The sequence below is a fragment of the Hemicordylus capensis genome, chromosome 3 (genome assembly GCF_027244095.1).
Source record: "Hemicordylus capensis ecotype Gifberg chromosome 3, rHemCap1.1.pri, whole genome shotgun sequence".
Lineage (NCBI taxonomy): Eukaryota > Metazoa > Chordata > Lepidosauria > Squamata > Cordylidae > Hemicordylus > Hemicordylus capensis.
Window position 1 is genome coordinate 262,789,486 of NC_069659.1, and position 18,365 is coordinate 262,807,850.

Consider the following 18,365-nt stretch of genomic DNA (forward strand, 5'->3'; position numbering starts at 1 on the left):
ACTGCTTCTTGTTTTCATATGTAATTAATATTGTATACAAAGTGCCATCACTTCTAAGTATTTAAAGCTAAAGCAAGTAAACATAAGAAATATGAATCATTTGATTTCTTTAGTCTTAAGAGGTTTTCTGTTAATTAGTTCAAAATTCCATATTTAAAGGCAGCTTTCGGAATACTTTTACTTATTTGCATAATCTCCTGTTCAGACGAAGGTCAATTCGCCTCTGAAAGAAGAATCGAAATTGTATCGATCAGAAAAAATAATAAAACGCGCCTAACTAGAGAGACGACCATATCGCAGCACTGTCTCAGTCCAGTACTCCAGTTGAATCAGCACATTGCAAGTTGAGGGAAGTTTCGGGATAGGAGAAAAAGGTGTTGAAGGTTAATCTGCTGCTGTTCAAGCAGATTAAGTACAAAAATGTATTCAAAAGGATTTAACAGGTTTAAAAGAGGGCGATGCAGCGAGATCCAGCCCTTAAGGCCGGCTATGTTGTTGATTTCAGTGCGGCCAGGATTTCTTCTGTCTTAAAGTTACTGCCTACGCTTTCTTATATGAGCCAGGCTGTCTGCCTCTCTCAGCTCTCTATCAGTAGCGACCTATAAAACACTTTTTAAATATCTGCTGTTGCGGTGTACTAACCCCACTGTGTAGTGCACAACAGGTCCGACAGGCAGCAATATTATTTGCAATTCAATGGTTGCATGGGAATCCCGAATACGTTTATCATTGTCCTACCTAAACCGATTTTGTTTGACTTGATGATTGGGTAAAGTTGAGGTGCGTGCTGGTAATGGAGCTTGCATTAGATAAACTGAATACGTGCGGAAATATTTCCTGCGCTGTCTATGCTGGGATGTATTGCGACTGTGAGAAGTACCTTATGTACTGTAGAATGCTGGGCGGGAGGGGGGGCGGGTTTAAAATACAATAAACTTTTATTGAAATTCCACTTCATTGCGAGTCATGTGGTTTCGGGTTTGTTTTGCAGAAGCTTTTTTGATATTAAAATAATCAAATGTAAAATAAAACCGAAAGAAACAAGCAGAAAGTAGTTCTAGATGAAGCCAAGAAACGAAAAATAGGCTTTATTTTATGTTTAAAGCTAACTGATGGAGGGGGTGAGGAGTCCGGCCCTAAGGCAAAGATCCTAAACACCTTCCTGAAAATAAGTTGTATTGAAAATACAAATAACACTTCCTACATAATGGTCTAAGGCTCGAGAGATAACATAAACTGGGCTATTATAAATATATTTACCCTTAATCCTTTCCTATATTTCGGTGGAACTTTCTTCCACCTAATATGGCCGAAGTTTTGTAGATAATGCATTTCCTAGGCTCTGCCCAGAAGTGTTTAAAAACAGAAGAGCGATATTTATTATATTAGGTGTGCTTGTTTAGTATTTCACTAGGTATATTTGTTTTGGCAACAGGGGATCCCTACGTACACTTACTCTGGAATATCTCCGTTATCTCTTGAGCAATTTTTTTCATTACCACCATCATCCCTAAAAGATTCGTTTTGCACGAAACGATGCATCTCGAGCTTGTTATTTACAAGGGCCATATGGGGTGTAACCCCCCCCCATTCCCCTTCTAAAAAACATCGTAAAGGTAATTTTAGCTGGATTGTAGTTACTTATTGCATTTTAAACAGCCTTCTCTATTAAGATCCTGCGTTAATCAAGGAACAGGTGGCTGTGATAAACCACGTAACGGCGCCTGCAATTTAAATAACACTTGAAGTATTTACTTTTTGTTTAAACGATTCGCTTCCTCCTGTCGGCACATCGGAGGCTGCAGGTGTTTTTCTGCGCCAAGATGAACGCTCAGATCAATCACGGCTTGGTTATAATGTCACATTTCTATTACAAAGGGAGCCGGCAAAGGCACTTTGCGGGAGATCGTGGCATTTAGCAGAATACACCTCAAATTATGAAGGAAGCCCATTTCCGGAAACACTTGTCAGCTCCGTTCACTTAATAAAGGACGTTCAGCTTCTTTTCAGATAACAACATGCAGGAGCTGCTTTCAGATAACTACATGCATGCGTTGACATTTGCTAGCTTTACCCGAGTTTGCTGTGAAGAAGCCTATATTCTCCATTCATTTTAATGAGTGGGTGGCAGGGGAGGAGGAAAAAAAAAAAGCCCCATCTGTGGTTTTATGATGAGGGCACAGAAGTAACCGTGATGCTGGAGTTAATATCAATGAGCTGGATGCGAATCACGTAACATGCTTCTGAACAGCTCGATCCGAAACCAGTCAAACCGATTTAAGCCAACTGGCGCAGATGCAAATCCTATTGATTTCAAAGGACATTGTTTCCCACTAAATGTGTTTTATTTCACCTCATTCTTAGACCTAGGTAGCTGATGGGAGTTTCAGAAAGGCGAAGTTAAATCAATTAGGAACTAGGAAGTACACTTTGCGGTGGGGGAGGGGGAGAGAACTCCTTTGAAATAAAAGACTTGCTTCTAAATATATAAACGATTAGAATTGGCCTAGGATGCCGGTGAGATCAATAGGATCGAACCTGCATCGAATCAAGCCCACCGTATGAATTGTGTTATGCATCAAGCAGCCTGATTTGTAAAGTTAGAAGGGTTGTGGGGAGGGAACAGTTATTGATTATTTGCACCCAAACAAGAACCATCGTTTATGAAACAGCATTGCGAATAAAATGACCACAGACACCTACTTATCTGAAAGAGCTAAACATTCTCTATTCCCCCCCCCTTTATCTTTCACCCTCCTCCTAACCATATATGGTAGTAAGCCCCACTGATTTCAGTAGGACCTCTAAGCAATGTGGGTCAGAGGACCGAAAAGCTACGTCGCAGGCATAGCTAATGCAGGCCCAGCTCAATTACTCAGGATTCCAGCTTTGTTTTGATTAGTGCTCCACCTCCTCTTCCAGGGAGTTCACTATGAAACTGCAATAGCTTAAAGCTCGATCATAGCTAGAGATGTTGCAAGATCTCCTGTGTGACCCCAACGAAAGTCCCCAACTGTCGCGTGGCTGAAAGTTTTCTCGTTTCCTTCCAACTTCCTTATTGCGTAGGGAAGAAAGGCACAATGCGTTTCAGCTTTTCACACGTAAACGCAAATACATGTCTGGGGGAAATCACGCATACTGAAACAGAAGCAATCGGATCAAAAAGTTACCAACGATGTTTAAAATGCTTTATTCTCTTTAAAAATATGTACAGATCTGAAATACGCTTTATTTTAAAATTTATTTCCCGCAGATATACTCAGGGCCAAATAGAATAACGGTGGAGAGGGCGAGTGAGATGGCCGACTACTCGAGCACCCTGGGGCATTTCCTACCTGCACGTGTTGACAGAGCCGCGAGGATCTTTAAATAGTAGTTAAGGTGTTTGTTTGTTTTTAATTCGGTTGAAAGTCACAGAGTTAGTTCTGTCTGGGGAAAATGGAGACCAAACAAGGTGCGGGGGGGGGGCGGGCGTGGAGGGGGGAGAATGACACATCTATATGGCAGCCTAGAAAATAAAAGCAAAACAAATCAACCAATCTAGAGAGAGGGTTCCCATAAATAATCATAAAAAATAACCAATACACATGGTGTATTTCTGAAGAATGCAAGAAGCGCGTTTCTCCTTTCCTATGAATAACAGACGCGGGTTAAGAAAAGGTCAGGGCGGCTGTACAGCGAGAGCCGAGTGTCCTCAGCCGTGGCTCGTCTGTTTCCCCGAGTCAGTTCAGTAGTCGATCTTGTTGTAGAGCCCATAAAGAGGCAAGGCTGACAAATTGCTGCCTGGGTAGTAAATGGGAGTTGGGAAAGAGAGAGATCTGGCGACTGGCATTCTGAGCAGGGGGTTTTCCCTGAACACCAGGGGCATCCCCACCAGAGTCTGGGCTGAGGCGTGGGCCATATTGGCAGCCTCCAGTTCCGCCGAGAGTTGCCTTTTCCATTTGTTCCTGCGGTTCTGGAACCAGGTTTTCACCTGGGTCTCTGTTAGCTGCAAGCTGGAGGCCAGGCAGGCCCTTTCGGAGCTGCTCAGGTAGCGCTTCATGTCGAAGGTCGACTCGAGCTGGTAGACTTGGCTCCTGGAGAAAACGGTGCGCGTCTTCTTTTTGGCCGAACTCGCCTGCCTGTCCGCGCCGTCCCTTTGTCGGTCCGACGAGGCCGGGGAATTCGGGGGGAAGTGCTTCTCTTTCTCTTCCTTAAAGTCTGGTGGCGATTGGGAAAGAAAAGGTGGAGTCCTCCTCTCCGAGCTGATCGCCGCCCCGGCCCCCTTCGGATTGCCTTGGAGGGGAAAAGAAAATTGTAAGAAGAAAATGGGATCCCCCACCATCAGACAGACACTGCGGAGTAAAAAGAGTAAAACAACAAACCCAAGGTGTAAGTGACTTTGTCCCCTGCCCACAAAACTCCATTCCAGGGCGCCTGCATTTAACTATGCTACTAAGAAAGAAATCAGTCAAATTCACTTCATTTCCAAGTTTAATTCATTCCGTCCTTTACTTTCAAACTATGTAGGGATATAATCTGCCATCTTGAAAACGCACACATATAATCTCCAGGCTTCTCACACGTGAGCAGCCCTTTCATTACCAATTGCTCACGAGTAAGTCTGTTTAGAAGTGCAACCTCTAACATTCAGTCAGAATGCCATTCTGGTTTATAATTCAAAAACTTCGATCCTCTGCACGCGTTTCTTAGGAGTAAATTCCATTGAACTGCATGGGACATACTTCAGAGTAAACCTATAAGCCCCCTATGCACTTTTCAAAAGGGCTGTTCTGTATGTGTGCGTTTTCAAGACGCTTCCTTTCCTACTGAATCTGCGATTCCTCTCATCCAACGGAGAGAACCTGACTTAGATCTTCCGTTTACAATTTGTTTATTCAAGAACGCTGAAGAAAACGAATACTTTTCGTTTCCTCTCCTTCAAGAGAATTAATGAAAGTCCTCATCGTAACAAGTAAGAGCTCGGAAGACGTGGACGGGAAAGGGAGAGGAGAGGTATAATAAAACAAATGTTTTAAAAACAAGACGTTTCCTTAGTCTGTGTGCACCAAATTCAGCAAAGAACCAACTAACAAAGAACTGAATATAATCAAAGCAAGTTCCATCTAAGGTTGTGTCTTGTTTATTGGCAGGAGTACTGACTGCACACAAACACCCATACCGCTGGGCTTCCGAGTTTCCCACCTGGCTACGACCTCTTCCATCCAAGATGTCACCTAAGTTAATGTCACCCCCCGAAAGCCCGGGTGATTAGAAAGACTGCTGTTCAAATAGGACTGTGAATAGCTGCAGAGCCATTAAAACACACCCACACACCCGCCGCTTTCTCCCTAATATATCGCCCGCCACCTGAGTCCATATAATAAGATGCACCTAGACATCATCCTTCCTAATTAGGAAGTAAAGTTTTCGTCTAGTACTTACTGAGACACGTGAAACTGATGGGTTGGTGTTTGTGACACGTTTCTTTAGGACCATGCGAGTCGGGGCAGAAGCAAGCGGGATGTTTCCAGTTGTCCTCCGGCTCCTCTTCTTCGGAGGATACGGACAGGCTCCTTTTCCTGCTCGGCCAGGCTGAGGCTGCCTGCTTGGAGCTGGGCTCCCTGCCTCCTTCCGAGGTGGTGCTGCTGCCTAGGATGGACTGGATGGTAAAACTGGAGATCGGAGCTGCGGCGGGACAACACTTGCTCGGGTCTTCTTTGTTGCTCATCCTGGACTCATAAGAAATAAGAGGAGGACAGCTCTCGCTTTAGAGACACGCTGGGGATGGGTGGTTACGTCTGAGGGTGTGGGGGCTGCCTGGAGGGCTTGGCTACTTCGCCCGGCTTTGGGGGGACCGGTTTTGGGGGGTGTTTTTGGCGTGCCTTGGCAGGTTTTCCCTGAGCTTGCTGAGCCTGAATGCATGCTCCTTTCTCTCTCAGATCTCTATTGATCTCCAGGCGGCGGGGTGGCGTGGCTTCATTTGCATGGAGGTTACATCCGCCTCGGCCAATCACAAGCTGCAAGGCAGCCCCGGAAAGTTTCAAAATTCTAGAACACTGTCAGCCTAGCTGACTTTTCGGGGCCACCAAGCGAAGCCGACCTAATCGGATGGCAGCCCCTCGTTTAAACGGACAAAAGGGAAGAAGAGGGCTAGTTTTGGAAAGCACGGTCTACTTCTAGGAGGGGGTGTGTGTGTGTGTGTGTGTGTGTAAAAATAGGTGGCTTCTTTGATGTGGTTCGAATCCCTCCCCCCTTCATCGTTTAGGACGTCTAGGATGGAATCTGGCTGAATCGACGTGTTCTGAATCTGTGATTCTGAGTAACGAAATGAGGCTTGAGACGATGCCATTGCTTTGTCATCTACAGTGTTTGATTCGCCCAAAAGATTTGCTGAGTTCGGCCGCTTAGGCAGCCAACGTTTAAGTGGAAATGTTTTCATGAGATCAGGGGTTGCGTTCTAAACAAAACTTACTGGCTAGTAAGCTTTTCTGAAACGGGTAGATTTAATGTGAGGTCCTATTGAGAGATGTCAACATTTCAAGAAGCTGTTAAGGAACCCAGCCCTGAGATCTCGATCTCCCTCCCTCCTCCCTCCCTCCCGCCACCCTCCAAGAATACATAAAATCATTCACATATTGCCATACTAGTAGTTGCCCACAAGTAAATATGTTGCTCACGAGTAAAGCATTCCAGTTAACGCAACAGCCCTCGATTTACATTGCAACGCAAAATGTTTCACATCCATGTACGGCTGCACTTCATTCTTAATTAAAAGCGTATGGATCTGCACGCATCTGGGCTGTGAAAGAAGAGTGGGTTGATTTTGCACAGTATAGGGAACCGAGAAATCGTATTTTCCAAAAAGGCATCATTCTAGCATCAGAAAACTGATGACATTGGTTGTGTCATCAGCCTGACCTTTAACCCCGCCCCCCCAATATATCGTCTAGCAATGACAATCAAAAACTGTGGGGTGGGGTGGAAAACTTGTATATGAATGAACGCCAGCGTTTTAGGCTTGCTGTTAAACTCTCAAACCACTGGATAGTCCCTGATTTGCATCCCTTGGGAAAAGGGAGGGGCGGAGAGAACAGCCAGAGCCGCTGCTTTTCCACGGATGGGAGATTGCAGGAGACATGAAAAGGCTACACATATTCAAGTTGTCTGGCGCCAAGCTGCCCAGGCAAGGAACCCACAGCAAAGAATCAATGAGAGCTTGCAATCCAAGCTGAGAAATGCCTTACCGTTCCCAAACTCATGCAGGTACATCTCTAATCTTCCCCATGGGATGCAATCCATCCCGATGGCGCAGGGTTTATTATTATGTTTTTTAAGGAGGGCAAATATAACAATATGCAATTATTTGGGCTTTCTGATAGGAAATTCCTCCCGGTTGTAATACAATCGCCCCGCTTCCTCTGCGCTTGTACATCTTTGATCACGGTCAAAGGAAAGACAAAAGACAAAAAACAAAAACCCACCCCCAAACCCACCTTGCTTTCCAAAAGTCTTCAGAAACGTTTCCCGGGGGGCGGGGCAAAGAGAAGAAGCAAGGTGTAGAAGCGTGATTCGCTCACCAACTTTGGAAGGTGTTTGAAGAGGCAGGATGCAATAAAACTGCTACGATATAGCCTGTCATTGTTGTTTACATAAATCTGTGTATGTATTATGTAGAGGGAGGTGGCAAAAGCCCAGACTGCAGTGCCCTGGAGTTTTGATTTAATTAAGGCCGCTGCTTCCAGCTCTATTGACCTGTGAGGGGAAGTAGCAATTTAGGTTTACCTTTACTGCAAACATGCGGATTTCGGCAGTCATTTGGCGAGCCAAGCTTAATGCATTGTCTATAAAACCTCTACAAAGTGGTTAGTTGGTTCTCAAATGCCCTTCCATTCTTAATTTTTCGGTAGCGGGAGAATGAAGAAGGTTTTGTAGATTCAGGGCCAAACTGCATCCAGATTAGGTATCGATTCAGTTCTGTGTGAGTCGAATTGTTTCGGCTCCAACAACTAATTTGGCAGGAGCTGACTTGTTTAATTCTGTAATCGTGCCTGACCGAGGAGGAGTTTTAAGACGATCGACTACATAGGGTGGGGTGGGCCGTTTCATAACAATTTACAATATGTAATTCCTAAAGTTAAATGGCATTGGCTTGCATACAGCTTTTAAGAATAACACGCCGGAAACAGAACGTGAAAAATCTGGGTTCCAAATCCCTCTCCCACTGCTAGGCTCATGTCCTTACGACTATTTTTTTATGGCTATTTGTTTTCTTTATGATGTGCTTATGATGGTGAAGAGGAGGAGTTATACTGGACATATAAATAAATTGGACTGATTTTTAAGCAGCCCTTCACCGTATTTATGCTCCTTAATAATAATTTGAACGTGATCCGTTTCATCTTTTCTGGAGCGTGTTCTAAGTGCCAGGGAATAGGACAACAACAAAGACCTCAGTGTCTCTGAGCATGTGAAGAACACCTACTGCTCAGTGGGCTCACTCCTATGTGAGACTAGGCAGAGGGGATTCCGCGTCAGGGGGCAACTTCCATTCAGGACGACTAAGCCGTTGTTTGAATGACAGAGCGTCTCGCTAAAGGCCCGCCCCTTTATCTACTGTTTGTAGAAGGCTAACGGAGGCGTGATTGGGCTAAGACTGGGAGGAGTCGGGGTGGGCCTTGTTAATTTCATTAAGGGTCCCCGCATCTTTCACACCCCATAATTCAATCTGAGAAATTAAGCAGCGCGGTATGATTGACAGCAGCCCCATAACCACGGCGGCGAAAGAGTAGGCTTCCTTCGGTGTCCCCGCCGCAACCCCAACTCCGGCCGAACGCTCTCCACGCACGAAAAAAGTCCGCGATAGTTGAAGGCGGGGGAGGGGAAGGGAGGGGCCTGGTGCGAATGGAGCCAGGAGGCAAAGCCCTCCTCTCTCCCGGGCTTGGATCCCCTCGCTGTTCCGGAGCCCTCTCTTGGCCCAGAAGGGTCCTCTTCATAGGGTGATTAGGCCCTTCCTCGCTTCCCCTCCCGCTCCCAAAAATACATAATGAGAGATAAAAGCAAGACTCAGATCGATACAGACAAATGTCAAGACGTTTTCAAATGACATTTTCATTAACTCCAAGCCCCCGTGTTAGGCCCGGCATATTGAATCAAGTGCTTATAAAATAATTAGGGATAGCGAGATGACGACTGAGCAGCGGCACGATCATTCACTCCTTAACTACTAGATAGACTCATTAAGGGGCTAATTGATTAGGGAAAGTGGCCCAGCTCCTCCCCTCCTCGTGCGGGGCAGGTGCTGTCCTGTTTTACCGCATTAACCTTTTCAGTGCTTTTCAACAGGCTCCAGACACATTACAAATGGTCAGCTTTAATCATGATGTCAGCTCATTAACCCGGAAAGACCCCGCACTGAAACACAATGTAAGGGATCGTCCTTCACTCAGCTCTGCAGCCGGCCTAGGCTCCCTCCAAAGCCAGCCCGGAGAGACGCGGGGGGGGGAGGGAGGGGACGAGAGGGGGCAGAGAAAGAAGCGGCCTCCTTCGGGGGCATTAGCAGGCTCAGTCTCGGCCCTGTTCAAGCGCCACACACACCACCTCCCACCATCGTGCTCCAAATTCCTTAATCCGAAGCCCCTCCTGATTTGCACTCCGCATCTACACCCACTAAATAGAAGGCTCTCCCACTCCACACGGTTACTGAAATAAGCAAGAGCGATCGATTCTTTTAAAGCCACTTCCAAACTGTTCTGGACGGAGGGTTGCCAAATTTCCTCCTTCACCCAGCTCCGCAGAGCTCCTTTGCTTTTGACAAAGATGTTGGACGTTTAACAGGTGAACGGTTTCCTGCCAGTTCATCTGCAAGAGAGCTTCCCGCCTACTAAGTTTTTGCCTCTGGCGATGCTCTTACAGCCACCGTGCCAGGAGAATGCTGGCCACCCTTCTCTGACTGTGATTACAACCGAGTAGGGGAAGGGATGTGAAACATTAAACATGTTTTTTATTTACATTTATATTCCGCTCTTCCTCCAAGGAGCCCAAAGCGGTGTACTACGTACTTAAGTTTCTCTCCTCACAACAACCCTGTGAAGTAGGTTAGGCTGAGAGAGAAGTGACTGGCCCAGAGTCACCCAGCTAGTATCATGGCTGAATGGGGATTTGAACTCAGGTCTCCCCAGTCCTAGTCCAGCACTCTAACCACTACACCACACTGGCTCTCAACATAAACATAAACAGTGCAGGCCTGTGACTTTTGACTGCTTGAATCAGAACACCAAATGGCATTCCTCCCTCCCCTCCTCTTTTCCTTCTTTCTATTAAAATCACACCCTCATTGATTCTTTCTTTTCTTTCAAATCTCAGATTTTCTGATGGAAGAGGGTTGCTGGGCTGCCCCTGAGAACTGACTCTTGACTCCGGCCTGCTTCATGGTGAGGCTGCCTTTGAATATTAAGGAGAGCAGCATGAATGTGCAAATTGGGCAAAGAGATATCCTTGAATGTGGTGGCTCTCTTAAATATAAAAAGGGGGACGCAACTGCCCCACTCAACCCAGAAATTGTTAGAGAGCTCAGAAGGGGAGATTTCTTTACCTGCCCCTGCTACAGTGGAAGGGCACAGGTAAGGGAGCACTGCTGTTGTCTGGAGACAGGGAGTTAAAAATAAAATAGTTTATTTAGGAAATCTGTCAGATCTGTCAGAGAGGTAGATTAGACTGCTGTGCTTGGTTGCTGGCTTCATTGAGGAGGAGGAAGAAGGAAGTCTGTCTCTCCAGGTGAGAGAATGAAACCTGAGACTATGAGTCTAACAAAAGGGAAGTAGAGTAGATATAAAGCATGGTCAGAGAGGGAATGCCCTTACTAATGCTCTCTACCCCTAATGCCCCTAGTGGTCAATAGGGTTGCTGGTTTTAAGAGTTGATGCCATGATGCAGGAGCTGCATCTGCAACAGAAATGTCCTTCCTTCCCACTGGTGATGCTGGTGTGTTTCTTTTTGAATGATGAGCCCAATTGGAACAAGCAGTGAACTTCTTGTTCCCCTTGCTATACAAACTGCTTTGAAAACTTGCTTGTTGAAAGGAGATTTATTTATTTTTGTTTGTTTGTTTGTTTGTTTGCTGGACTAAGACAGGGGAGACCTGAATTCAAATCCCCATTCAGCCATGATGCTTGCTGGGTGACTCTGGGCCAGTCACTTCTCTCTCAGCCTAACCTACTTCACAGGGTTGTTGTTGGGAGAAACCTAAGTATGTAGTACACCGCTCTGGGCTCCTTGGAGGAAGAGCAGGATATAAAATGTAAAAAATGAAATAAAATAAATACAGAGCTACAGGGAGCACAGGAGATTGGAACCAAAGATCCTAGAATTTAGTCAAATAATGTGTTTCCAAATGAGAAGAAGGGAGAAAATGGATTTGGGTACCTCAATTGCACTTACCTTGTTATTCCCGATCTGAAGTGCAATGAAGGCTAGAGTAACAACAACCTACGTGGCCTAGTCCCCTGCTAAGTAGACAGAGAGGCACCTTTCAAAGGAGTATTCTCTTATATTATATCAGGGAGGGAGCAACTAGCTCTAATCAACCCCAGAACAGCAACTCTCCAGTGGCTGTTTCTGTCTTGTGTTCCTCCTTTTTGGCTTGAGAGCCCTTTGGGGACATGGTATCAGCTTCTTCTTCAACCACTCTGAGACCTTTTTTAGTTGAAAAGTGGTATATAAATAACAGCAGTAATAATAGTTGCCGATATGAATTCAAGGAGTGGAGGGAAATTCCACTCGTTATTCCACACAATATGGGTGTGTGAACCAGTTTGAGCCTGAACTGGGTTCGAGTCAAACCAGACCGGCCCTCCAAAAAAGGGGGCCAGTCTAAGTTCCAGCTGAATCGGGCCCAGTTCATATTGAACTGGTTCAGCCCGATTCTAGGCACGAACCCATCCCCTGGATGGTTCTAATGAAGTCTGGTGTCCTCTGTGCTTGTGTGGAGGCCTGAACCAGGCCCCCACTAGCTCGGAGTGCTGAGACAGAACATCAACAAAGCCTAGGGGAGCTGCCTTCGGCCCACCACCACCACCACCACTGAGGAGCTATGCCACCACTGTGGCATGTACAATAACATCCTGCCCACCCCACCCTTTTTCAACCCATAGGGTTCCCCCGATGCTTGAAAAGGGGAATCCTTTTCGGATCAAACCAGTTTGATCTGGTTCTAGCAAACCAAATGCCAGCCGGTTCTAATGAACTGACTCACAGACTGGGTGGTTCGGTTTGAATTCAGTTTGAACTCTTAGTTAACAATCTTGCCCTGCTTGCCAGCAGCACACACTTACAGCATCTGACACAATACTAGGCATCATCAATGGCAAATGATAGTAAATTATTATTAATATTTTACACAGTCAGACCGGTGTAAATTATTACTACTACTACTACTATTATTATTATTATTATTATTATTACATTTATATCCCGCTCTTCCTCCAAGGAGCCCAGAGCGGTGTACTACATACTTAGGTTTCTCTTTCACAACAACCCTGTGAAGTAGGTTAGGCTGAGAGAGAAGTGACTGGCCCAGAGTCACCCAGCTAGAATCATGGCTGAATGGGGATTTGAACTCGGCTCTCCCCGGTCTTAGTCCAGCACTCTGACCATAGTAAATAGTAACTGAAGGCCAACTCAGGGGCATAGCAAAGTTGGAGTGAGCCCTGCGACAAAAAGTGAAGATGGGCCCCTGCCCCTCTCCCATCATCTTTGGAGAGGCAGGAGGTGGGAGCAAAGAGCAAGCTGGCATGCAACTGGTGCGGTTCTTTCCCCTCAGTGGCCCAGGGACATTTGTTCAATTATAAGTGCATCCCTGTTGGGCCAAAGGCTGGACCTCCCCCACTCCACACATACACATTTACATGTTGCCTACATCAATATTGCAGTTGGAATTGCGTTTCCAACCAGGATCAGTACACAGTTTTCTCATGCCAGTTGAAAAACCTGAGGAGATGCTACCACATCACCTTTTCACACCTTTCTCCCCTGAGAAAGGTGTGAAAGCAGTGACTGTACCAATCCTGTAGCAATGACTGACAGCCAAGTGTCTAGCTTCTCCTTGCAAGGATGATCCTTCACTCTCCCTAAGCACAGGGTTCAAGTGCTGAACTTCTCTCAGGAAGTCCACCTTCCCTTTCAGATACGCTTACATCCTATGGGATGTAAGTCACACCAAGGATGAGCACTGGAACCTGCATTCCGTGCCAAAGAGCATCCTACTCATTCTTTGTGGCAAATTAATACAATCTGCTATTAGTTAAATCAGAAGGAATCATTGCCAAGCACCCTGGATATATATTCTAGTCCAGAGGTTCCAAACCTGTAGGCCTCCAGATGTTATTGAACTATAACTCCCATCATTCCCAGCTACAATTTATTGTGGCTGGGGATGATGGGAATTGTAGTTCAGCCACGTCTGGAGGATCACAGGTTGGGAAGGAACCTCTGTTCTAGTCTAACCCTATGTAAGTTTACTCAGAAGTAAACCCTACTGTGCTCAAGAAGACCTAGTAAATATGTGTAGGAGAGCAATTGGGCAGCCTCATCTTTCTTGCCCTGCTGACATTCTGATGCCTTGACCATAGTCTGGCGATGCTGTGATGTTGTGATGTGATGATGTTTACTCTTAGTTCAGTGGGGCTTACTCCAGTGCCTGACCATCTTCCCTTTTTCTATGTCCCCTAGCTATTGATTTTTGTAGCCTACAAAGAAGGCCGCAATGCAGCTAAAAAGGGGGTTGGGGCTTGTGGATTTCATTACAGGCCCCCTACTTTTCCTCCATAATTGAAGCATTGTTTTCGGGCAAAATAAATATACATAAGGATTGCTTAATGCATTTGATTGACTGCTAATACTTCCAGTGTAGACAGTTTCCTGGTCACACCTTTCCCTCTAGTTTATGACAACCGCCCTGAGCCATTTTGGAAGGGCGGTATATACATCAAATAAATAAACAATAAATAAATAATATATTTTTTGTTAACCAGAGTGAAACAGATTGATATAATATAGGGTGATATAAATGACTCAAGACTGGAACTTGTTTTGCTGCTTAGGCCACCCCTGCTAACTGGGCAAAGAGGCACCTTTTACCGTGGTGATTCTCTTTATTTAGCAGGGGGAGAGTAACTGGCCTATCCACCCACAGCACAGTACTTCCAGTGACTGTTGCTGGTGTGTGTCTTAAGTTTCTTTTTAGAATGTGAGCCCTTTGGGGACAGGGAGCCATCTTATTTGTTATTTCTCTGTGTAAACCGCCCTGAGTCATTTTTGGAAGGGCGGTATAGAAATCGAATGATGATGATGATGATGGTGATGATGATGATGATGATGATGATGATGCTATTCTGGTAAAAGCCATGTGTGTTGGGTGGCATTAATAATAAATAAAATGTTTTATAAAGCACTGTGATGCATGCTCAACGTGGTTATAAAATATACCTATTGCTATTAATCAGGTATATTTAATATGTAAATTTGTGAAATGTTTTAACACTTGCATGCTGCAAATAGAAACACTTGCAAATAGACCTGGGGGAGAGAAAGGGAAAAGTCAAACTGTGCTGCACAACAAGCCTCTGTTCAGTTCAGACATCGGATTCGAAGTCAGGTCTCCCAGTCTGATTGCCCTTGACCACACTCATTTAGGCACACTGAGGTGAAAGTAAGCCCCATTAAATATTTTGGGCCTACTTGCTTCTGAGTAAACATCGGCCACATTCGCACATAATGTGAAGTTTGACGAACCCCAATGTTCATCCACCTGCAGCCAGGCAACCTCCGGTTTCAGGGTAGGGGAGCCACTCCCTCTTCGTTGTCTGCTGAGGCCGCATTCCAGCAAGCTCCATTGCCCTAGTATCGCCAGACTGTGGTCAAGGCATCAGAATGGCAGCAGGGCAGCAGCCATTGGCCATGATCTTCAAGGGGCATGCTGAGCGTGATCTTGCCTTTTCAGAATGAATGGACTGCCCACCTTTGGCAGAGAAAGGGCATTTAAATCCCTTTAAATGCCATGCAAGCCCTTCTTCTGACAGCAATTGCACTGCCCCGCTATTAAGAACCCTGCACCAAAACAGTCTCACACAAGCACAATTGCTGGCAACCGGGGTGGGGCGCGGAATGCTGAGGGGCACTATTTTTTTGTTACTCCAGGAAGGGATCATGCCCACTTCCTAGGATGTATATGAGGGAGGGCAAAGGATCCTAGGGTTTGGTCCACTGTGAACAAGGATGATCTTGTGATGGCCGAACCTGACAAAGCACTCCAGGGACACCAAACCACATTCCTGCCCCCATGTCAGCTTGCTGGTTGGAGATTAGCCCTCTCATGAGAAGGCCAGTCCACTGAGGAGGACCTGAGGCTCCAAGACCTTTGGACCTCCATCAAACTGTGCTCCCATGAAGTAGGCCAGCCAAATAAAGTGGGGTCTGTTTGCATGGGGCCCCCTGTTCTCTCTGGTTAATAATATAACTTTGACACAGTGACCCTCTTCTCTACAGGCAACTCTTTCATGTACCCAAAGGGGAATTTGCTGTTCCAAGTGTCCAGACGGTCCTGGCATTAGGGAATCATGGAAGAGGGGAACCCCAGGAGTAGGATCTCCATTGGCAGAGGGCCTACTTGGATGGCTTCTTTGTGGCCGTCACCAAGACAGGGAGAGGTGTTGCCAGGGTACCCATCACCATGGATTGCTTGTGCTGAGCAACCAGACTGGGTGGCATCTGCCGTCCGGCCTTCATGTGAGTCTCTATGGCTTGACACTCTCCTGAGAGAGCTGTCCATGGGAGAAGGGCTATAATTGCACATTATTAGCAATTCTGCCCAGTCCCCCTGTCCTTCTGGATGTTTCTTCTCATGAGTTATGAATGGAGATCCCCATAGCCTTCCACTCTCATGAGAGAGTAGTCTGCTCCAGAGCAGCATCCATCATCATCACAGAGGAGGAATCTCTCTGGTCACTCGAGGCAATGCTCCTCCTGCTGGATGGTTCTTCTCATGAGTAAGTCTAGGGTCTGCATGTATTAACCCAAGGCCAAGGGGCTGGGCCTGTCTTCCCCAACTCTATTGTAAAAAAAAAAATAGCCATTCTTGAATTCCTGGGTGGGGCTCCCTTTTAAACCCAACCCTGGAATCACTGCCCTGCCATATGTTATCTTCCTAGTGATGTAATCAGGTTGCCTAATTTTTGGTGCCACCATGACTGCATGTACTTGTGAACATACTTCTTTATTGACTCATTTCCAGAGAGCAAAGCACATAGTGCCTGGCTTGCCATCCCTTCCCCTTTCTCTCCTGATTGCCAGGAGGTTGGGGGGACAAGAGACACAGTGGGAAGAGAGCATGCCCCCATGTGAAATGTTCTATTTGAAAGGCTTAGTAGCTTGGGATGGGACATAGCGGCATCTCTGTTGCTGGGCAATGGTTTGAGTAGCTCGGAGACAGGGGGCAGGGCAAGTGCTTGGAGAGGCAGCAGGCATGGAGTGGGTGCACGTCTGGGCCACCCTCTCTTTGATTTCAGTTCCAAAAACAGCACAAAACCGTGGTTATGGTGGCATCTGCGTTCAGATGCAATGCTGCCACCCCAAACCTCAGGTAGGAGCTGCAAAACTCACTACAACCCAAAGGTTCAAATTGGAGTTTGGTGAAGGAATCAGCAGGTCACTTTTGCCACAAAACTTGTTGTTTCACATATTCAAACATACAGGAATTCCAGCCTCTGCCCCATTTAACTGCACTTTCATGTTACATGCAAATGGGGCCATATTTAGGATTGCACTGCGTGCTCCTCATTGCTGCTCTCAGTAGTTGAGAAGGAACATCTAGTATATTAATTCTCCTGGGTATGCCTTAGAATGTACGTCCCGGGGCCCAGCTGATTGGCTCGGCGGTGGAGGCACCTGATTGGCTAAGACGCACCCAGGAGAATTGGCTGGCCGGTCGGCCGCAGAGGCATCCATGGTGGTGGCAGGTCTGGCCGGGGAGGCGATGCGGCAGCGGCGGGCCCAGCTGTGGATGCGAGGCGGCGGCAGTGGGCGGTGGGATGTGAGGCGGCGGGCCTGACCATGGATGCGAGGCGGCAGCGGGCCCGGCCGTGGATGCGAGGCAGTGGTGGGCCCGGCCGTGGCGGCAGCTGGGGACTGGGGCAGGTGGGAGGAGAGATAGCTGGCCCCAAAGAGTTCACAGATGCTCTGTGCGGGGGTCAGCTAGTTGGATATATATTCCTGCATGGAGAGTGAGGATTAAGTGGTCCTTTTAGCCCTACAGTTCTAGAATCTGATACTTTTTATTAAGTGAAAAGAGAGAGCATCTTGATCTAAAATCCAAAATAGACATAAGGGTGAGAGAAAGGAGGAGGGGAGCATATGTAATTGGTAGGGGTTAAAAGTGAAACTGAGTTGTCGGTTTCTAATCTGGTTACTTTCCCATTAGATTGTGCAAGTATCATATCTCTAGCATCAGCCCTTCATGTTGCCTTCTCCAAAAAGGAAAGCACATTTCCCCCAGCTGAGTTTCTCCATTCCAGCCAATAAATATAAAGTGTGCCGTTGAGTCAATGTTGACTTCTGGCGACCACAGAGCCCTGTGGTTGTCTTTGGTAGAATCAGTAGGGGTTTACCATTGCCATCTCCTGTACAGTATGAGATGATGCCTTTCAGCATCTTCCTATATTGCTGCTGCCCGATATAGGTGTTTCCCATAGTCTGAAAACATACCAGCAAGGATTCAAACCGGCAACCTCTGGCTTGCTAAACAAGTCATTTCCCCACTGCACCATTAGGTAGCCTTCCAGCCAGTAAACAACTGAAATAATAATCTCTAGTGCCTGTAGTTTCCCAATGGTCCCCTTCTCCTCCCATCTGACTTTAGGGCTTGTCGGTATGAAAGACAATGAAGATGAAAATATATATGGAGAAAAGGGTTTTCTCCTTCCATGCATTTGAATGCAGACTAAGACAATAGAAGTAAGCAAGGAGTGAAGTGGTGCTCTTTAAGGCAAGTAAACAGAGAAGCTGAGAATAGAGTTTAGATGTAGGAACAGAAGGCCTTGCTGGATCAAAGCTAGGACCCACCTAGTTTAGTACTCATGGTTACCAGTCAGCTGCTTCTAGAAAGTCCACAAGCAGGGCATGAAGGCAGCAGTCCCCATTTTTGTCTCCAGCATTTGGCATTCAAAGGGAGTACTGTACTGCCTCTGAACATGAAGGCTATATCATGGTTAATGGCCATTGATAGACCTGTCTTCCATGAGTTTGTCTTATTGAACTTGGAAACCATCTAAAGCAGTGGCTAACCCTCTGTCTTGCAGTGAATTATGCCTTGTGTGATCTCTTTTGTCTGTCCT

The 18,365-nt window shown here is 46.3% G+C and overlaps 1 protein-coding gene across 6 annotated transcripts in view; it reads right to left on the minus strand.

The window, feature by feature from the left end:
• Nucleotides 1-3,166: 3,166 nt before the first annotated feature.
• Nucleotides 3,167-18,365, minus strand: part of HMX2 (H6 family homeobox 2) — a 38,058-nt gene continuing 22,859 nt past the window's right edge. Inside the window, exons 1-4 of one of the 6 annotated variants that reach the window (XM_053310027.1) lie at nt 7,476-7,557; nt 6,660-6,781; nt 5,425-5,711; nt 3,167-4,275 (exon numbers count right to left, since the gene is read on the minus strand). In XM_053310027.1, coding sequence (XP_053166002.1) covers nt 3,728-4,275; nt 5,425-5,711; nt 6,660-6,727 — 903 coding nt within the window. In that variant the 5' untranslated portion in view covers nt 6,728-6,781; nt 7,476-7,557 and the 3' untranslated portion in view covers nt 3,167-3,727. The other 5 variants (XM_053310030.1, XM_053310029.1, XM_053310028.1 and 2 more) reach the window with 5 other exon arrangements.